The sequence below is a fragment of the Pezoporus flaviventris genome, unplaced genomic scaffold (assembly GCF_033815535.1).
Source record: "Pezoporus flaviventris isolate CSIRO_AGI_PZ_B2104156 unplaced genomic scaffold, CSIRO_AGI_Pfla_v1 ptg000131l, whole genome shotgun sequence".
Taxonomy (NCBI): domain Eukaryota; kingdom Metazoa; phylum Chordata; class Aves; order Psittaciformes; family Psittacidae; genus Pezoporus; species Pezoporus flaviventris.
This window is the reverse complement of record NW_026892679.1, coordinates 3,158,973-3,176,757: the sequence shown is the minus strand read 5'-3', so window position 1 is coordinate 3,176,757 and position 17,785 is coordinate 3,158,973. Positions and strand designations below refer to the sequence as shown.

The window sequence follows — 17,785 nt, the reverse complement described above, 5'->3', positions numbered from 1 at the left end:
AACACCCTCCAATGAGTTTCCGGTTGGTGGTAAATGGTAATAATGTTTTGATGAAAGATAACCTAGTTCAGACACAGACTAGGTAAGAAATTAGTCTTGCTGGTCTGTCTAAATGAATTAGGCTTCCATAAATGTTTGTCTAAAGGTTTAACATCATAAAGCATCACCATAAAATTCAGATATGCTCTTACAAAATTTTGCACGAAAAGATCTAGCTGAAGAAATTTCAGATCCCTCATCCATATTCTGGCGTTGGCTCTGTATTCACACCTTACTTCTCCTCATTTTAGGCTCAAATGCACATCCTTCAAGGTCAGGCATGCCTTTCACGGAGACTGTTGCTAGTTACACAAAGTATTGGTAAAGATATTCCAGTATTCTGCATATTTGCAGCATCAGCAAACATAGAAAACTCAAAAGTAAATCTTAAGGTCTGTTGAGACTGTTGTAGCCAACAACAAAATTCCTGCAAAATAATGATTCATTTAAATGGAACAGGAATCCCTGCTATAGCCAGTCAACATCCTACAATAACAACCCTACAGCAACATCCTACATTGTGCAGTACATTGAGCAGTTTTCTCTACAAAGTTACTTAGTTCAAATCTTTGAGGAAGAGATAGTTGTTTTATTAAAAAGTCACAGACTTTATAGCTTATCTGCTCAAGTCAATATTCTGAGCATTAATGCAACAAAACACAATGCAAAGCACTTAAACAGATTACCTAGGTAGCTGCTCTACTAAAATTTCTCTACAAAAGCAGGTACCTTTGGCATATTTGACATAGTGGAAAGTTTCTCATCTCTCTTGATCTTGATTAAAAAAGTAGCTTTAAATGCTGGTTCATCAAAGCATGGAAAAGCAGACCTTGCTGCCACAGGTTCAAACTGAGTTGCTGCAAACCACCTAATGGGAAGAGCAGAAAAAAGCAAATTAAGAATTATTAAAAGAATAATGTCAGTTTATTTATGATAGAACAGTCATTTCCCTGCAAAACTCGTAAGTTTGTTACGGGAGTTAGCTTTCTGTCAGCTGGTCCTGGACTGACCCAGACTGCTTTTTCTATCTTTCATTTATTGCACTGCTTTGTTTCTAGCAAATGTGCATGGACAAGTGTGTGCCAAAAGCATGAACACTCTTTAAGTACATGACCAGTGTTAAGACCCATTCAAAGTGGGCAGTGGTGTGTGGCAATTTCATTAACCTTGCTGGTAAAAAAACACTGATTTACCCTTTTTAAAAGTGGGTGTGGTGTTTCTCTTTTCTCCAGTCACTGAGGACTTCATGATTGACATGACAATTGAGAGCTGCTTGGCAGTTACATCTACCAGTCCCTTAGGACTGTAGGATGCATCTCTTTGGGTCCCATGATTTTCTGTATGTTCAGGTTCCTCAAATAGTCTCACACCTGATCTTCTCCCACAGTGGTGAGACTTTGTTCCCTCAGTCCCTTGAGACTCAGGGACTGGGGAAATTTGGGAAAAATTTCCAGGGAGAAACTAAAACAAACAAAAAGCCATATTATAACTACCTACAACCACTATACTGTGCTACATTTAACTGACAGAGAGGCTGCCCTGACTTAATGAACTCGTCTATTAAAGACACTTTTTCAGGTTGATTAATCGGGAGATTAAAGATGGATTTTGCTCAATAGGAATTAGTTGTACAAAACATCCAATAGAAAAAGCTATTTCTATTATTATTAAAGCACAATCTAGAGTGATAGAAGAGAAGATGCATTTGTGGGCATACCTTTGCTTCAAATTCTCATCCTTGTAAGAAATTTTGTAAAAGCCGTAATAGGTATCTGATAACTTAGATGAATATGCTAAATTGACAGTATAATTTTGTCCTACGAGAAGAGCCTCAGGAGCCATAACTGCAATCTGGTCATGCAGTGGATATTCCAGGAATTCAGCTAGCTTTTCTTGATGCCCTCCTGCTGAAGTAATAGTTGCCTTGGTGATATTAAGTCCTGAACTGTGAAGTACAATCTTCCAAGTTACATGGATGATGTTAACCACTATCTTTACAGAGCCTGAAAATTTCAGAGTAGTTAGGTTTGGTTGCAAGACAAGATCATAATGCAGTGGTACAACATCAGAAGGAAGTCTAATTTTTGCCCATGGAAATAGTTTCCCATTGGTTGCCAGGGGGTATATTAGTTCAATCGTATGGTTTCTTTTATGGCAGCCTTCTTTGGTAAAGGTACATTTTGGAAGAAGATAAATCACCATTATTAATGCAACTGCAATCACAAGAATAACTGTGCAAACCACCATGGTCCTTGTAGAGGGCAGTGAACATGATCCATTTGAACTTTGTCTATAGACAGACATGTTGTTCCGGAGACTAGAGCTTCTGTTCATGAAGGACATCCCCAGCAATTTTGCTGATGACTCATAATCCTCTTCATCATCATCCATTTCATGCTCTCCAAGGCCACGCACCAAGAGCCGTGAGCTCCTCGGCTCATATTCCACTTCATCAGGCTCTAGGGGATGTAAACAAGGCTCTTTTGCCAAGTCAACAACGTCAGGCTCTTCTTCAAACATGCTGTTTTCAATCATATTCCTGGGTAACTGAATTTGATCTGAAAAAGAAAAGACCATATGTTACATGATAAACAAAAGTCGTGGTTATAATACCTCAGATACAGTTTACTGAATTACAGAATGGGAAATACTTTTACAGAACATGCAATCAAGAGGTCATCAATTTTCTCTCAGGTTTGTTTCTAAAAAACTTTTCTGTGCTTTTCTGCCTACCATAATTTCTCATTCAGTATCATTCAAAAGATGCTTCTGTTGCGCATACTCAATCATGTCTTGCACCATAACCAGGGATCAGCTATACCACTACATAGCACTCCCATTTAGAATCACAGAATGGTTTGGGTGGGAAGGGACCTTAAGATCATATAGCTCCAACCCCCCTGTCCACGTCCTCCAGACAGGGCACCTTCCACTAGACCAGGTTACTCAAAGTCCCATTCAGCCTGGCCTTGAACATTGCTGGGGATGGTGCAGCCATGGCTCCTCGGGGCAACCTATGCCAGCACCTCACCACGCTCGCAGTAAATAATTTCTTTCTTATACCTAACCTAACTTCCCCTATTTAAGCTTAAACTTATTACCCCTTGTCCTATCACTACAGTCCCTGATGAGTAGTCCCTCCCCACCATCCCTATAGGCCCCCTTCAGATACTGGAAGGCTGCTATGAGGTCTCCACGCAGCCTTCTCTTCTCCAGGCTGAACAGCCCCAACTTTCTCAGCCTGTCTTCATATGGGAGGTGCTCCAGCCCCTTATCACCCTCATTCATTGATGTCAGTGTCTTGGCTACATTATTCCTACCCCAGTAAACTGTATTTGTATTCAACTAAATTAGTCAAGATGGAATATTCTTTCAATTGCAGGATAAAACATAGGCAGCCAATACAGTTTTAGAGGAGTTTCTGAATATAATAGTTAATGAGTTCTTTAATGAAGGAGAAAATCTATCAATGTGCTGGCAGCTACACAAAATATCCATTTGACATTTTTAATCTTCATTTTCACATATACCCAAAGATTAAACGTATTCCTCAAATAAAAATGGCAGTATAAAAATTATTCCAATAGATACCTTCTCATACAACCCTTGAAAAAATCCATTCAGGTAAAAAGTTAAACCAGTACTAATCAGATTTTGTCTCCACAAAAATCGTCCTTGATAGATAACATAACTGAACATAAAAGAAGAACTGAAATTCATACAAAATTTTAAAAGTACCAAATGCTTTAATACTCCACATGAAGTTATATTTTAATCAAACTTCTGGTCGTGTCTATAACTGTTTATGTAAAAGGTTATCTTTCAACTAACCTACTGAAAAGTGGAAAAAATTAAAAACACTTGTGGAAGTAAAAGCTGGACATGGACATCCAAAAGTAGCCAACTTCAGAGCAAGGTACCTTTTTCATGCTGCATTTAATACAAAGTACTATAAACAACACAGAAAGGATGTTAACTGGCTTTTGTCAGGACACCACACTGTTGTCTAGAGAACAAAACAACTTAAATGGAAAAGCCCAAGGAATCCCACTACCCGTGTTTTAGGGTCTTGACATTACATTTGAGTTAGCCCCCTCTCAGAGCTTCTAAGGGACTAGACAAAACCCTTGTCTGTCTGCAAGGCTTCAGAATGAAACTAATCTCTTTCAGACATGAAGTTCTACTTATAATTGAAAAATAATCATATCACAGCTCTACCCACCACCTTTTAGGTTCCCAGAATGAGAATGGTAATTTTTTCTTTTATTTAAACATACTGAAAAGCAGGTTGGTTTTTAATGATTTCTGATAAAAATACACATTTTGCCAATCTATACAGAACATATAATATCAGTATTCCCATAATACATTAGTGATTTTATCTATATTGCTAAAGTCCCATCCAATAACTGAGGATATTATTCAGAAACAAATAACATTAATAATTTCAGGAATATAACTATATATCACTGCTTGATAGGATCTAAGATGTTGAAACAGACTAATGTAAGATACTGGGAGGGTAAAGATTTGTGGTTCAGTAGTAACCTTTTATTTTCCCCCCCTTTTTTTAAAGTCAGGTTTCTACATGGCTGAAATCCTCATAGGTGAAAATAAAACATCTTAAAGAAAAGATGGCAAGAATGTTTTCAAACCAGATACACAAAACTCCTCAACATTTACTTTAAAATGCACCAAGACTTCCTGTTTCAAGGGCACAAACTCCGAAAATGATGGTGTCTGTAGCCACAACACTGAAAAGGATGGAGCAAGAATTTTTATTCTAGCCTATGTTCTACTATGCTTTTCACTTTGTATAGTATCTGTGTATTAAATCTCTAATTATACTAGCCTGCCAGTTATTCTAAAGTTAGAGTGACAGACTGTTCAGATACCTTCAAAAGAAATAAAAGCTTCGTAAATCAGCACCTTGCATCTCCAACAAAAAACTACTGGGTTACTTGGGGTGGGGGGGTGGGGGAAGTCAGCCTTGAACATTTCCCTGCAAAGGCCTTAAAATAAAAAAAAAAAAATCCTACTCCACAGAAGTCAGTAGAGGGAAGGTGCACTGGTCAATCTGATCAAGCAATACAGAGATGGATGAAAGCAGGTAGATTGCTGGAATTTGGATCTACCTGCTCACCCTCTGTCTCACTGTAAACATGCTGCTCTGAGTAGGAATAGGATCATAGTGTCACAAGATACCTGGAGCTGGAATTGATTTCAGTAAGTCACCTACTCTAACCTCCAGGCAAAAAGCACCTTCTGAAAGTTTCTGTCCCTGTGGCATTTCCCAGAACAATGTTCATGTTCCACCCTTTAGGCTGTGGTTGCAGTTTACTTGTCCAGCACTATGGTCTCTACTCTGGGGCATGTGCACTTGTATGTTAGATTGGAAGATTCACAGAGTAAAGAAAGAGGGTAGAAAGTTAAGTTTCAAGTGAACACAAAGATAAACCAGACCAGAAAAATTAATGGAAAGACAAAGTATTGTGCAACGGAAGCTTTTTTACATTTCCTCTGCCCAATAATAGTTTATCAAGAATTCACTAAACCACTTGTAACAGAGATTCTGTTGATTATTTGCTCTGCTGGCTGCTTTTCAAATCTGCTGTCTAGGTTCAATTAAATTTGAAAACAGACCAAATTTCTTCAAGTCCCAAAGCAATCCCACCCCAAACCAACCAGCTGCTGGTGGAAGACACCCAAATCAGTATCTGCTATGTAGAAAAGGCAGGTATTAAGACTCACATCTCAACCACTCCAAAAGGCAGAAGACAACACAGCTCCAGCACCAGCCATGGCATGTGCTGCTGCATGGCCAGCAAAAGAGGTAGATGACAGGGGAGGCACTGCAGAGGGAAGGAGGAGAAAGATAAAGAGTATAAATCTGGCAGAAAGTAGGCTTTACCAGCTCTGTTGCTAATAAAACAGTTTGCTTTTCAAAGAGCTTATTCTCTAGTAAGCTTTTTTCTAAAGCCAACTACCAAAGTATTTTTAAAAGTTGCATGCAAGCACTCTTTCAGTCGAAAAGAATTATACAAAATAATCTCCAACTGAAACTAGGATAGAAAAGCTACAGCAAGAGTTAGTTTCAAGGCAACTCACAGTTTTAATACCTAAGAGACATTCATTTCCATGAAAACAACAGTTAAAAACAATTTCTGCTGAAGCATTTGCAAAAATTGGAAGCAATCAAAATCTTGGCTCTTCTGTAGTGATGAAAATCTGTAAGATCAGAACTCTACCAAAGATCAAGTGCAATATCAGCCTACCATTCCGCACTGGAGAGCATATAGACAAGGTATCAAAAGCTTACTGGAGTTACGTATGTGCATTCACAGAAGCATAGAAATCAGGCTAGTTTTTGGAGAGGAGCCATGGCAAACATGTATAATTTTTTTACACTCAGATTAACTCTGGATTGTTTGTTTCATACTGGTTTACTGGGACTTACTACAGTATGAATCATCAGTCATGTGAACTGACCTCTTACAACCTCTTAGTTTTGATGCATGAGCTGCTACAATATAGCTAAAAGCCTATGGGAAAGACAAAATAAGGTATTCTTAAACAAAAACCAAGTCATTAGGAATAAGCATCAGCCCAAGGAACATGACTGTAACCATCACATTTCAGTGTGATCTTTCACGCCAAGCACGGCCAAGACACAAACATTCCAATTGAACACATATGCATTGCACATGAATTCAGATGCCAAATATGACACAGAAAAACTTGGTATAACTGCAATACTAGGGAACTTTAATCTGTAAAGCTGCACATTCCAGTGCACTACCACTGCCGTGCCAGAGGCTGCAGGTGCACTAGAGGCATTTGTGGTCATGCAAGTCTAAAGTTAGGGAAATACCGATCTGAGCTGCTAAAATGCACTACAAAAAATTATCTGTCATGAGGCATGAAAATTTAAGTCTTTACTAAACACAAGGAAAAACAAGGAGTAAAAAAAAAATATTAAAAAAGTCATGAGGCCGAGTACTGTTGCTCCCCAACTGGCACTAATTAAATGATGCTAAAAGCATAAAGCTTAAGCTTGAAGTTACAGCAGCTAGAAGCTTGACCATGCCCCAGTGAAAGTGTCAGTGTTTGCTGGAGTCAAAAAGGGTTCCTTGAGAGTGTTTGTTTGTTTTGTTTAATTTGGGGTGGTTTTTGTTTGTGTGTTTCATGAATGTGAGATCAAGTACTGCAGTAATGAGCTTCTGCACACACACTGGAGCAGAATTCTGCCAGTTAGCCTGTATCATGGAAATTAAAACAATAAATGATTATGTATTTTAAGACCCTCTCTTACCTTAAGTTGCCATAAGAAACAGGAGCTGAGAGCGTAATCTCATGTAAATCACTGTTTATTAGTCTTGGGTGCTTGTAAGAGGCTTTCTGAAAGTGTCTTCCTGATTTTTAAGGAAAGCACAATCGCATTTTCTTCAGCAGGACCTCAGGCTGAAGAACCACATGGATCAATTACTTTCCAGCATTTACTGGTTAGCTTTATACAGAAATAATCAGACTATCACTGATCCGTCTTTAAATGTTTACTTTCATGTTATCAACAAAAAGAGTGTGGCCCGGCACAAGCAATCCAGGAGGTTCCTCAATTGTGTGGAAGACAACTTCCTTCTGCAAGTAATAGAGGAGCCGACAAGGAGAGGTGCCATGCTTGACCTCATGCTCACCAACAGGGAAGGGCTCGTTGGAAATGTGACTCTCCAGGGCAGCCTTGGTTGCAGCGATCATGAGATGGTCGAATTTGAGATCCTCAGGGCAGTGAGAAGAGCATGCAGCAAGCTCACTGCCCTGGACTTCAAAACAGCAGGCTTTGGCTTCTTCAGGAACCTGCTTAGTAAGGTTCCATGGGATATAGCCCTAGAGGGCAGGGGGGCCCAAGAATGCTGGTTGATATTCAAGGATTACCTGCTACAAGCTCAGGAGTGTTGCATCCCAACTAGAAGGAAGTGCAGCAGGAGGGCCAGGAGACCTCCTCAGACGGATAAGGAGCTCCTGAGGAAAATTCAAATGAAAAAGAGGTCTATAAAAAGTGGAAGCAAGGACAGGAGGCCTGGGAAGAGTACAGGGATGTTGTCAGGGAAGCTAGGGACCAGGTTAGGAAAGCTAAGGACCAGTTAGAATTAAACTTGGCTAGGGATATAAAGGATAACAGGAAGGGATTCTACAGGTACATAGCAAATAAAAAACAGACTAGGGAGAACATAGGCCCCCTCAGGAAGCTCTCGGGAGAACTAGCTACACAGGATTGCAGAAGGCTGAGGTTCTGAATGACTTCTTTGCCTCGGTCTTCACTGGCAAAGGCTCTGACCAAACCACCCAAGCCTTGGAAGGGAGACGCAGGGACTGTGAGAATAAAGACCCTGGGCCCACTGTAGAAGATCTGGTTCAAGACCATCTTAAAAACCTGAACATGCACAAGTCCCTGGGTTCTGATGAAATCCATCAACGGGTCCTGAAGGAGCTGGTGAATGAAGTTGCTAAGCCACTGGCCATCATATTTGAGAAACCATGGCAGTCAGGTGAAGTTCCCAATGACTGAAAAAAGGGAAATATAACCCCCATTTTCAAGAAGGGGAAAATGGATGACCCGGGAATTACAGACCAGTCAGTCTCACCTCTGTGCCTGGCAAAATCTTGGAGGAGATTCTCCTGGAAGGCATGCTAAGGCACATGAAAATCAACAAGGTGCTTGGTGACAGCCAGCATGGCTTCACTAAGGGGGAATCCTGCCTGACCAATTTGGCGGCCTTCTGTGATGGGGCTACAGAACTGATAGACAGGGGTAGAGCAGTTGATGTCATCTACCTGGACTTGTGCAGAGCGTTTGACACTGTCCCACACGACATCCTTGTCTCTAAATTAGAGAGACATCAATTTGATGGATGGACCACTCTGTGGATAAAGAACTGGCTGGATGGCCACACACAAAGAGTTGTGGTCAATGGCTCAATGTCTGGCTGGAGACCAGTAACGAGTGGCGTCCCTCAGGGATCCGTGTTGGGACCGGTCTGGTTTAACATCTCCGTTGGTGACATGGACAGTGGGATTGAGTGCGCCCTCAGCAAGTTTCCTGATGACACCAAGCTGTGTGGTTCGGTTGATACGCTGGAGGGAAGGAATGCCATCCAGAGGGACCTTGACACGCTTGTGAGGTGGGCTGATGCCAACCTTATGAAGTTTAACCTTGCAAAGTGCAAGGTCCTACACCTGGGTCTGAGCAATCCCAGGCACAGCTACAGGTTGGGCAAAGAAGAGATTCAGAGCAGCCCTGTGGAGAAGGACTTGGGGGTGTTGGTTGATGAGAAAATGAACATGAGCCAGCTTCAGTGTGCGCTTGCAACCCAGAAAGCCAACGGTATCCTGGGCTGCATCAAAAGGAGCGTGACCAGCAGGTCGAAGGAGGTGATCCTGCCCCTCTACTCTGCTCTTGTGAGACCTCACCTGGAGTATTGTGTGCAGTTCTGGTGTCCTCAACATAAAAAGGACATGGAGCTGCTGAAACAAGTCCAGAGAAGGCCCACGAGGATGATCAGGGGACTGGAGCACCTCCCGTATGAAGACAGGCTGAGAAAGTTGGGGCTGTTCAGCCTGGAGAAGAGAAGGCTGCGTGGAGACCTCATAGCAGCCTTCCAGTATCTGAAGGGGGCCTATAGGGATGCTGGGGAGGGACTCTTCATGAGGGACTGTAGTGATAGGACAAGAGGTAACGGGTTAAAACTTAAACAGGGGAAGTTTAGATTGGCTATAAGAAGGAAATTCTTTCCTGTTAGGGTGGTGAGGCACTGGAATAGGTTGCCCAGGGAGGCTGTGAATGCTCCATCCGTGGCAGTGTTCAAGACCAGGTTGGACAAGGCCTTGGGTGATATGGTTTAGTGTGAGGTGTCCCTGCCCATGGCAGGGGGGTTGGAACTACATGATCTTACGGTCCTTTCCAACCCTAACTATTCTATGATTATATGAATTTACTGAACATTTTACTTATTCGACTGGCAAAAAAAATTGTTTTTCATATTTATCTGAAGGTCAATAGATATAACTGAAGCTAACCAATACAAGCTTAGTCTCGATTTTGATAACAAACACAGGCATATGGTCATAGCATCACAGAATGGTTTGGGTTGGAAGGGACCTTGTAGCTCATTCAGTTCCAACCACCTGCCATGGGCAGGGACACTTTCCACTAGACCAGGCTGCTCAAAGTCCCATCTAATCTGGCCTTGAGCACTACCAGGGATGGGGCAGCCACAGCTTCTCTGGGCAAGCTATGCCAGCATCTCACCACCCTCATGGTAAAGATTTTCTTCCCAATACCTAATCTTTACCTACCCTCTGACAGCCTAAAGCCATTCCTCCTTGCGCTGTCACTACATGCCCTTGTAAAAAGTCCCTCTCCAAGTTTCTTGTAGGACCCCTTCAGTACAGGAATGCTGCTATAAGGTCCCCCTGGAGCCTTCTTCTCCAGGCTATAAAACGTCCATTCACATCTTAGCAAATATTTTTAAATTGCAATCCGTTATTTTTTCCACAGTGAAAAGCAGGAGAAGTGGAGGGAAGGGAAGAGGAGGGGCATGTTTTCAATTATACTTTGCTCTTTGGGCACTACTGAGAGAGAAAACCTTCTACAACTCCCAAAAACATTTAGCCAGCATTCCATTCTCAGGCAGGGGTTGAAAAAAAACACAGGATGGGAAAGAGGGCTCTGAACTTTAATGTTAGAATATGGGGTTTGTGTTTCCTGTTTCCAATCTGATCAAGAGTATGTTTTGCAATTAAACATATAGAAGCTGTTTAACCCCAGAAGCCTAATGAAAAGGCCCTTGGTCTTGCAGGAAATAGACAAGACAGGAAATAGTGTCTCAAATTTCTTGAGCTATTGAACATCCATATTCAAGACTGCTGACTATCTTCTTCACTGTATCTGTCCACCAATTTCAGGGCTGATAAATACCAGGCTCATCACAGCTGAAGTTGCAAAACACTTCTCTACCAGCAACAGTTGTTCTGTGGAAAAATTTGTAGAGAACTTTGCAAAATATCTAACAGCCTATGAGTCATACAATCTGACAGGGTTTGGTTTGTTTGTTTGGGGTTTTGCTGTTGTTCTTAAAGCAATAAATTCAAATTATCATACCTTCTCACCTAGAACAGTTTCTAAAAAAAAAAAACATCCCTATGTGCCTTTCAGATTGCTATTGTTAATTAATACAAACTTGACAACTCAAGTGATAATACTATACAAACCATTTGTAGGTCACAAGCAAGTATTGCATGCTCATTGCTTCATAATTGGTAGTTCAGTTCACAGAAGTAATAATGTCTAAAGGTTATTGCCTGTGACTTGCAATGCAGCGACTTTTATATGGTTTTAACAGAACAACAACATATCTCCCTTTTGCCAGCCTCATTATGTAGTAAGACAAACAACTTTGATAGAGAAAGACATGGCAGTGTGCCTGCATGGTAGCTGAAGAAATACTGAGATCTAAATTGCTCGAAAACCCTACCCAGGTATCATGTATCAGCTTTGAAATCAGCTTCATTACAGTCATGGGGTTAGAAGTAGTTCAGACACCAGATGCTTTTCAGAAGGCATTCTGGGATCACTTCTTCCATTCATTCTCATAATTGCAAAAGCAGGTGAGAGAGCTGCAGACTGCACCGAGTGACAGACTGATCTATACAGCAGATGAATGTGCCCCGCGGGGTCTGTGAAATACTTCTGCAAAAATACCACCAGGGTCATTCCAGAGCCAACCCTGAGGGAGCTCCAAATAACAAGCCGTGCATACAAGCAGCTAACCTAGGTTGCTTTGCCCAGCAATGAACATATCCTTGTTCACACCACTGTTATTATAACGTAGACACATTTCAGAACATATATACTGCTACTAGAAAAAGAAAGAAAACAGCAAAATTAGGGAAAAATATATAACAGAAATAAAACCCACAACCTTTTGCTCCTCTCTAGACAAAGCATATTTTTAATCACCAATTTTACTTAGAAGAGAATCATTTCTTTAGATCGTAGCCGTGCCAATGCTACAACCCCACATAGTAACAGTTCTAAACCCACATGAGGGTTTTTTGCCTTGACTGATCTTAATCCCATAATCATAATTTTTACAGATGAAAAGTTACCACAATATGGCCTACTCTTTTTGTGAAAAGGACCCAGGTTTGGCAAAGACAAGGTTTAGAATCTACATATTGTTATTTTAGATATGTCACTGGAATAGCTTTCATGGCTTTGTGTATAAATGGGATGAGGCAGAAAATAATCACAAAGAACTTTTAAGTGTAAAGGATATTGACCCTCCTGCATTTTAACATTTAGTGTAGCCTCTTCTATTCCAGGCACCATCTCTCAGCACAGCACTAGCCTGAATTTTTACCAATCAAGAGAGCTGCCAACAAGTCAGTTGCTGAGTTGGAGCCTGCTAGCCTAATCAGTGTACCTAATGTAGGACAAACACGGCATTCCCACCATAAGCAGTTACAAGTAATTCTATTTATGTGTTAACAATTCTTTCTCTGTTCTCACATTTCTCTACTTCCCTCATTATTCTAACCATCAAATTGCTTTTAACTTCATGGCAGATGCTGGAATATTCTGTTCCAGATTTGTTCCTAGTACATCCAGAACCTAGCATTGTAAAATGCCAGCAAAACAAGGATGTAAATCTTAGCCCATGTGAATGGAGCCCAGATTGTTTCTCAGCTACACAGAGCGCATCCAAATTACTAAATTCGTTTCTGAGCAGCCATTGCTATACAGGGAGTTCACAGAAGTGCAGTAAAAGCAAATACATATCAAATGCGTTGATAAAACAGGTTCCCATTTAGCTTAGCTGACACAGGAACACAAGATACAGATGCTACAACACAGCTTTGTGGAAAAATACTATCCAGCAACATGCACTTCCAACAACATAAAACTCATATATAGAAACAGATACAATCAGCATTTTTTTCTGTCAGTAATATTTGACTAAAGTAAAATGCTTGGGATATGCAAAATATGGGGGAGGTAGAGAAAACACTGAGGTTCTGAGACTTTTTTCCTACTGTCTCACACCAAAACAGATTACTCGGTCTGTTGACCAAGACTGAATATACAGTTTAAAACAAACAGGAACCTTTCTGCTCCATGACACAACAGTATGCAATATTGACAGTTAGGTGTGTGCCTGTTGCTCCCAATAGATTATGCACACAGAACATGTTCTGCAATCTCCAATACCAGAATGGAATGGATTTTAAAATCATATAGTTCCAAACACCCTGCCATGGGCAGGGACACCTCACACTAGACCATGTCATCCAAGGGAAAAAATATATATATACTGAATTATATACTGAACAGATCTAACACAAAGACAGAAAACATTGCTGAATAGTCAGGAACTGGCTGAAATTAGTAGATTTTGCAAATGACATTTTTCTCTTTGTAAATTACATTACCGAACTTGAATCATTTCTACTTTCTACAAAAAAAAAAAAACACTTCTTCCCATGAAAGCCTTTTTATTTTGTTCATCAGTTTAGTTATGCAATTCACTTCAAAGTTTTTATTTCCTGTGTAAAAAAGATAAAAATAATTTAAGAATGTCAAAGTAAATATTATTTACATTTCAGCAGATCATCACAAGTTTTCTCTTCTGCAGCTACTTGTTTATGCACATCACCTGTCTTGAGAAACGCTGTAATAGTTCACTTCTACCTTTCCTTTCATCTCAAATGGAACAGTTCCGTGTTTAACATATTAAACAGGAAATGGTGAAGTAATCTTTCAGAAACACATACAATCTAAAAATAAAAGCAAAAAGCTGCAAAACATTTCATAATATTGTCAAAAGAGAGATGTCCCAAATTACATGATACATCTCCTTTAGTCAGGTTTGTTGTCTTTTTTTTGTGGCGGGGGTAAAATTGTGTAGGTAGCAAATGACTAGACAGAATTAATCAATTCTGCTCATTAGTTTTTAGTTACCAATTCAGAGGATTTAAGATCATATAACTTGGAAAAATAATTATGTGCAAACACAGTGAAGTTCTACATGCACTTCTAATTACAGTTTGATTATTCACATTTCTGAAAAAGTCTCAGATTAAGAATAATTATGTAAATTTGACAAATTTATATAAAAAAATAAAATCTTACCAATAACCATTTCTGACACATTTACTAATTTACAAGATTTATAACATTTCAGAGAAAGTTCAGACTGGGAATGAGGAAAAGGTTCTTCACTGAGAGGGTAGTTCATCACTGGAACAGGCTCCCCAGGGAAGTGGTCCCAGCACCAAACCTGTCAGAGTTCAAGGAGCATCTGAACAGCATTCTCAGCCATACAGTTTAGTTTTAGGTAGTCCTGAGAGGAGCAGGGAGTTGGACTCAATGATCCTTACAGGTCACTTCCAACTTGAGATAACCTATGATTAACTCAGTGATTCCAAGACCTAAGAATAGATCTGCAATTAACTATTCTTTCAGAGCCACAGAACTCATACATTATCTTCAACTAAGGTCCTGGGCATAGCAGGCATAGCAGAGAGCTCCTCCAAAGAGGCCTTGAGCTAAGTTTCCAGTACTGGGCTGGGGGCTGAAGTAAAAAATTAATCTTAAATCTTTTGACTTAGGTTATCTGAGTATTTCCACTGGAGAAACTATTCAAACAGTAACAGTTCAGCACACCTGCTAGCATTTCTAGGAAAGGATTTCTTTGACTTCTCAATTAGAAAAACGGTGATCTTTCATATCCACTTTAGTGCATTTGCTGCCTTAAAGACTGTTTTATAAAGTTTTTATATCCATTCTGAAACAGCTCTACATCCATAAAGTAAAACAAGAAATTATCTTCTTGACAGTTTGACAAATGGGCATCAAAGAGTTCAAATCCAACTGAAATGCTTTGGAAAATCGTAAGACTCAGTCCGTTCCCCCTATTTTATAAGAGTAAAAGCCCCAAAGAACTCTGAGAGCTACAGATATAATACTGTAAGCTTCCTGTGACAACCACCTTTTCTTCTGAATTTACATAGCACTTTGTTCAAGAAATTAACATACACACCCACAAGCAGAACTCACTACTACTGCATAACACAAACCAAAACCTTTCAGTTACCATAAAGCATAGTTTATTTTAAAGATCTGATGCCCATAACAGCTTCAGACCACCAGCCAATAGTGTAAACATCCCTTTCAGTTCAGATTTTAGCAGCTGCTACTGAGCACCAAACACACCTCCAGATCACCAAAATAAGGAGCAACTTCTAGGCTATATATTTGCACATTCTCTTCAGTGTTCCTCCCAGCACAGCCAGCTTTCTGGAGGAAATTTATTAACCAGCTTCAGCTCCAAATTTTCATCCAAACCATCTTACCACCATCTCCAGGCTTTTCACATACAGGAAAAAAGAAATAGGAAGTTCTGAGCATGAACATGGCTTCTTCTCAGTGGTAGCACAAAGTACCTTTGAGCCATATGCTCAAGCTCACACTGCCACTTCTTCCAGCTGCATGGTTAAAGTGCAGAAACTTTTTAATGTTTTATTGCACAATGCAGTATTATGTCAAACAGACTTTTAGACTGATAGCAACATGATGATTGTTCCTCTCAAAGGGGACAGACTTAGCAAGATGACTTTAAACAAAATTCTTCCCGAAACTGCAGTACTATTAAAAGTCAGGGTCTTTTCATCACTCATACAAGAATGCATATTACAACCCTGTGATTGTAATAAACCGTAAACCAAAAGATCAACTGCTTGTACAAACTGTACTATAAATATGGAAAAAAAAATAAAAACCACACAACAAAAAATCCACAAAACAAAACAAACAAGGAAACAAACAACTCAAAAAACCAACCAAACAAAAAAGAAAAAAAAGGTCCATCTTGCTAGTTAAACCAACAAAATATACCCAGATCATGACCTTCAGATACCAAATTTTTAGAGTATTTGAGAAAAGGGAAACACAAGGCAATGACAATATATTTCCCAAGTGAAACAGAAAGTTTATTTTTTACTGCATGTTTTTTTTTCTGATTTTGGCAGTTTTGTACTCTGATTTGGCAGGTCACTGAGGAGTTAAAATATAATGCAGCAAACTCTACCCTGTGTTTTAGCTATGGCTACCCAGCATGTTTGTAATTTAACAGACCAAATCCCGTCTATAATAAAAGAGCTGTATTTTCAACAGGAAAGCTGTCGCTTTACCGAGTGTCTTTTCTTAAGTCCATATTTGGCTATGGTCTTAAGACTAACCAAACATACTTCAGTTTCAGTTTGATCTGAGAGCTTAATTTCCTCTTCTGTCCTGTATCGATAGAATGTGTTACTAATACCGAAGCAGTGGTAACATGGATTTCACACGGCTTTTCAGTCACAAGCACAAGCTCACATACTCTTGTCAACGAACACTCTTGTATGCTTATCTGAAAACTGCAACCACAACGTTACTTTAAGCATTATTATTCTGTCAATGCACTTGACAGTTCTGAAAGGTTCCTGTTTCCAGGAACACCCTGAAACATTTTTTTAAACGGCCTAAATCCTCATGTATTTCATTTCTCCTTTGCTGCGAGGAAACACCGTAGAAAGTGCTTAGGTCAGGAAAATGGCATAAACAGGGGGTTTGGGCCCTCCTTCTCATCCGAGAGACATCATGGCTTTGGCATCATGCGGGTGCTTACAAGGCTTTTTCTTTCCACGAAGCAATACACAGGTGCTGGCAACTTGGTGCTTCATGTTGTCCGTTATCTGCCACCGTAAGACTATGGCCAGGCAACAAGTTCCGAGAAAGAGTAGGAGCCTCCTCTCACCTTCCAAGTTACAACACACGTGTGCCTAATTCACCCAAATAAAACAAGACCTGAGGTGACTTCCACGGGACCAGCACGACTGAGAAGCCTTCCCTATTCCCCATGGCAAGTAGCTCCCACTGGGAGGCCCCGCCGCGCCCGGGCCCTGAGGCGGGAGGCAAGGTAAGACGGACCAGCCCGGGGAGGCCGTGGGCCTCCATCCAGAGCTCGGGGTGCACCGCCGCGGTACTCACCGGAGGGAAACGGCTGCATGTTCCCTCGCGAAGTCCGGCCTCCGCCCTCAAGAGCGAAACTCCTGGTGAGAGGGGAAAAACGACGCGGCGGCGCGGGCACGATTCTTCACTCCTCCTCCCGCAGCATGCTCCCAGGCTGGGAGCTGCCCCCGGCTGCTTCGGCACCTCACACCGCAGTTGCTGTCGCCTGACCTGATCCCACCCCTTCAGCGGCCGCGGATGTTTCCCCGCTCCCCAGCTTCCCAGCCAGGGCCAACAACCCCCTGCCCCGACCTCGGCGCCAGCTTCCCCCCAGTCGCGCCGCCCAGTCTCCGCCCAGACCCGCCCCCTGCCAGCCCCACGCTCTGGGTGCCGCTCTGGATCGCCGTGCGCGGTTCTCCGGTCGGTTCTTGCGAGAGCGGGTGTTCTGGTGTCGGGTCCTGCCGTCTGCTCGCCTGGGGGTATGTAGGGGGTGTTCGTCGCTGCAGAGGAGGGATGACCTGGCCGCAGGGCTCGGCTCCGGGACGCCGCGCAGAGGCTGCGCAGGGGCCTGACAGCCGTGGCAATGCGCGGCACCCGGCCAGCTTCGGATGCATGTCACCGTCACGATTTAAGCTTAATTTTCTATGTTTAGCCTTATTACTGCCTTACCTGCTCCCTCCTCCCTTACCACTACACTTC

General features: G+C 41.3%; 1 protein-coding gene across 6 annotated transcripts in view; it reads right to left on the bottom strand.

Moving 5' to 3' along the window:
• LNPEP (leucyl and cystinyl aminopeptidase) overlaps window positions 1-17,367 on the bottom strand; it is a 43,432-nt gene extending 26,065 nt beyond the window's left edge. For 3 of the 6 annotated variants that reach the window (XM_061478761.1, XM_061478766.1, XM_061478765.1), the window contains exons 1-3: window positions 17,126-17,367; window positions 1,757-2,597; window positions 769-907 (exon numbers count right to left, since the gene is read on the bottom strand). In XM_061478761.1, coding sequence (XP_061334745.1) covers window positions 769-907; window positions 1,757-2,597; window positions 17,126-17,144 — 999 coding nt within the window. In that variant the 5' untranslated portion in view covers window positions 17,145-17,367. Of the gene's footprint in view, window positions 1-768; window positions 908-1,756; window positions 2,598-5,790; window positions 5,892-11,866; window positions 11,955-17,125 lie in introns of all 6 variants that reach the window. The other 3 variants (XM_061478762.1, XM_061478764.1, XM_061478763.1) reach the window with 3 other exon arrangements.
• Between the last annotated feature and the right edge of the window lie 418 nt (window positions 17,368-17,785).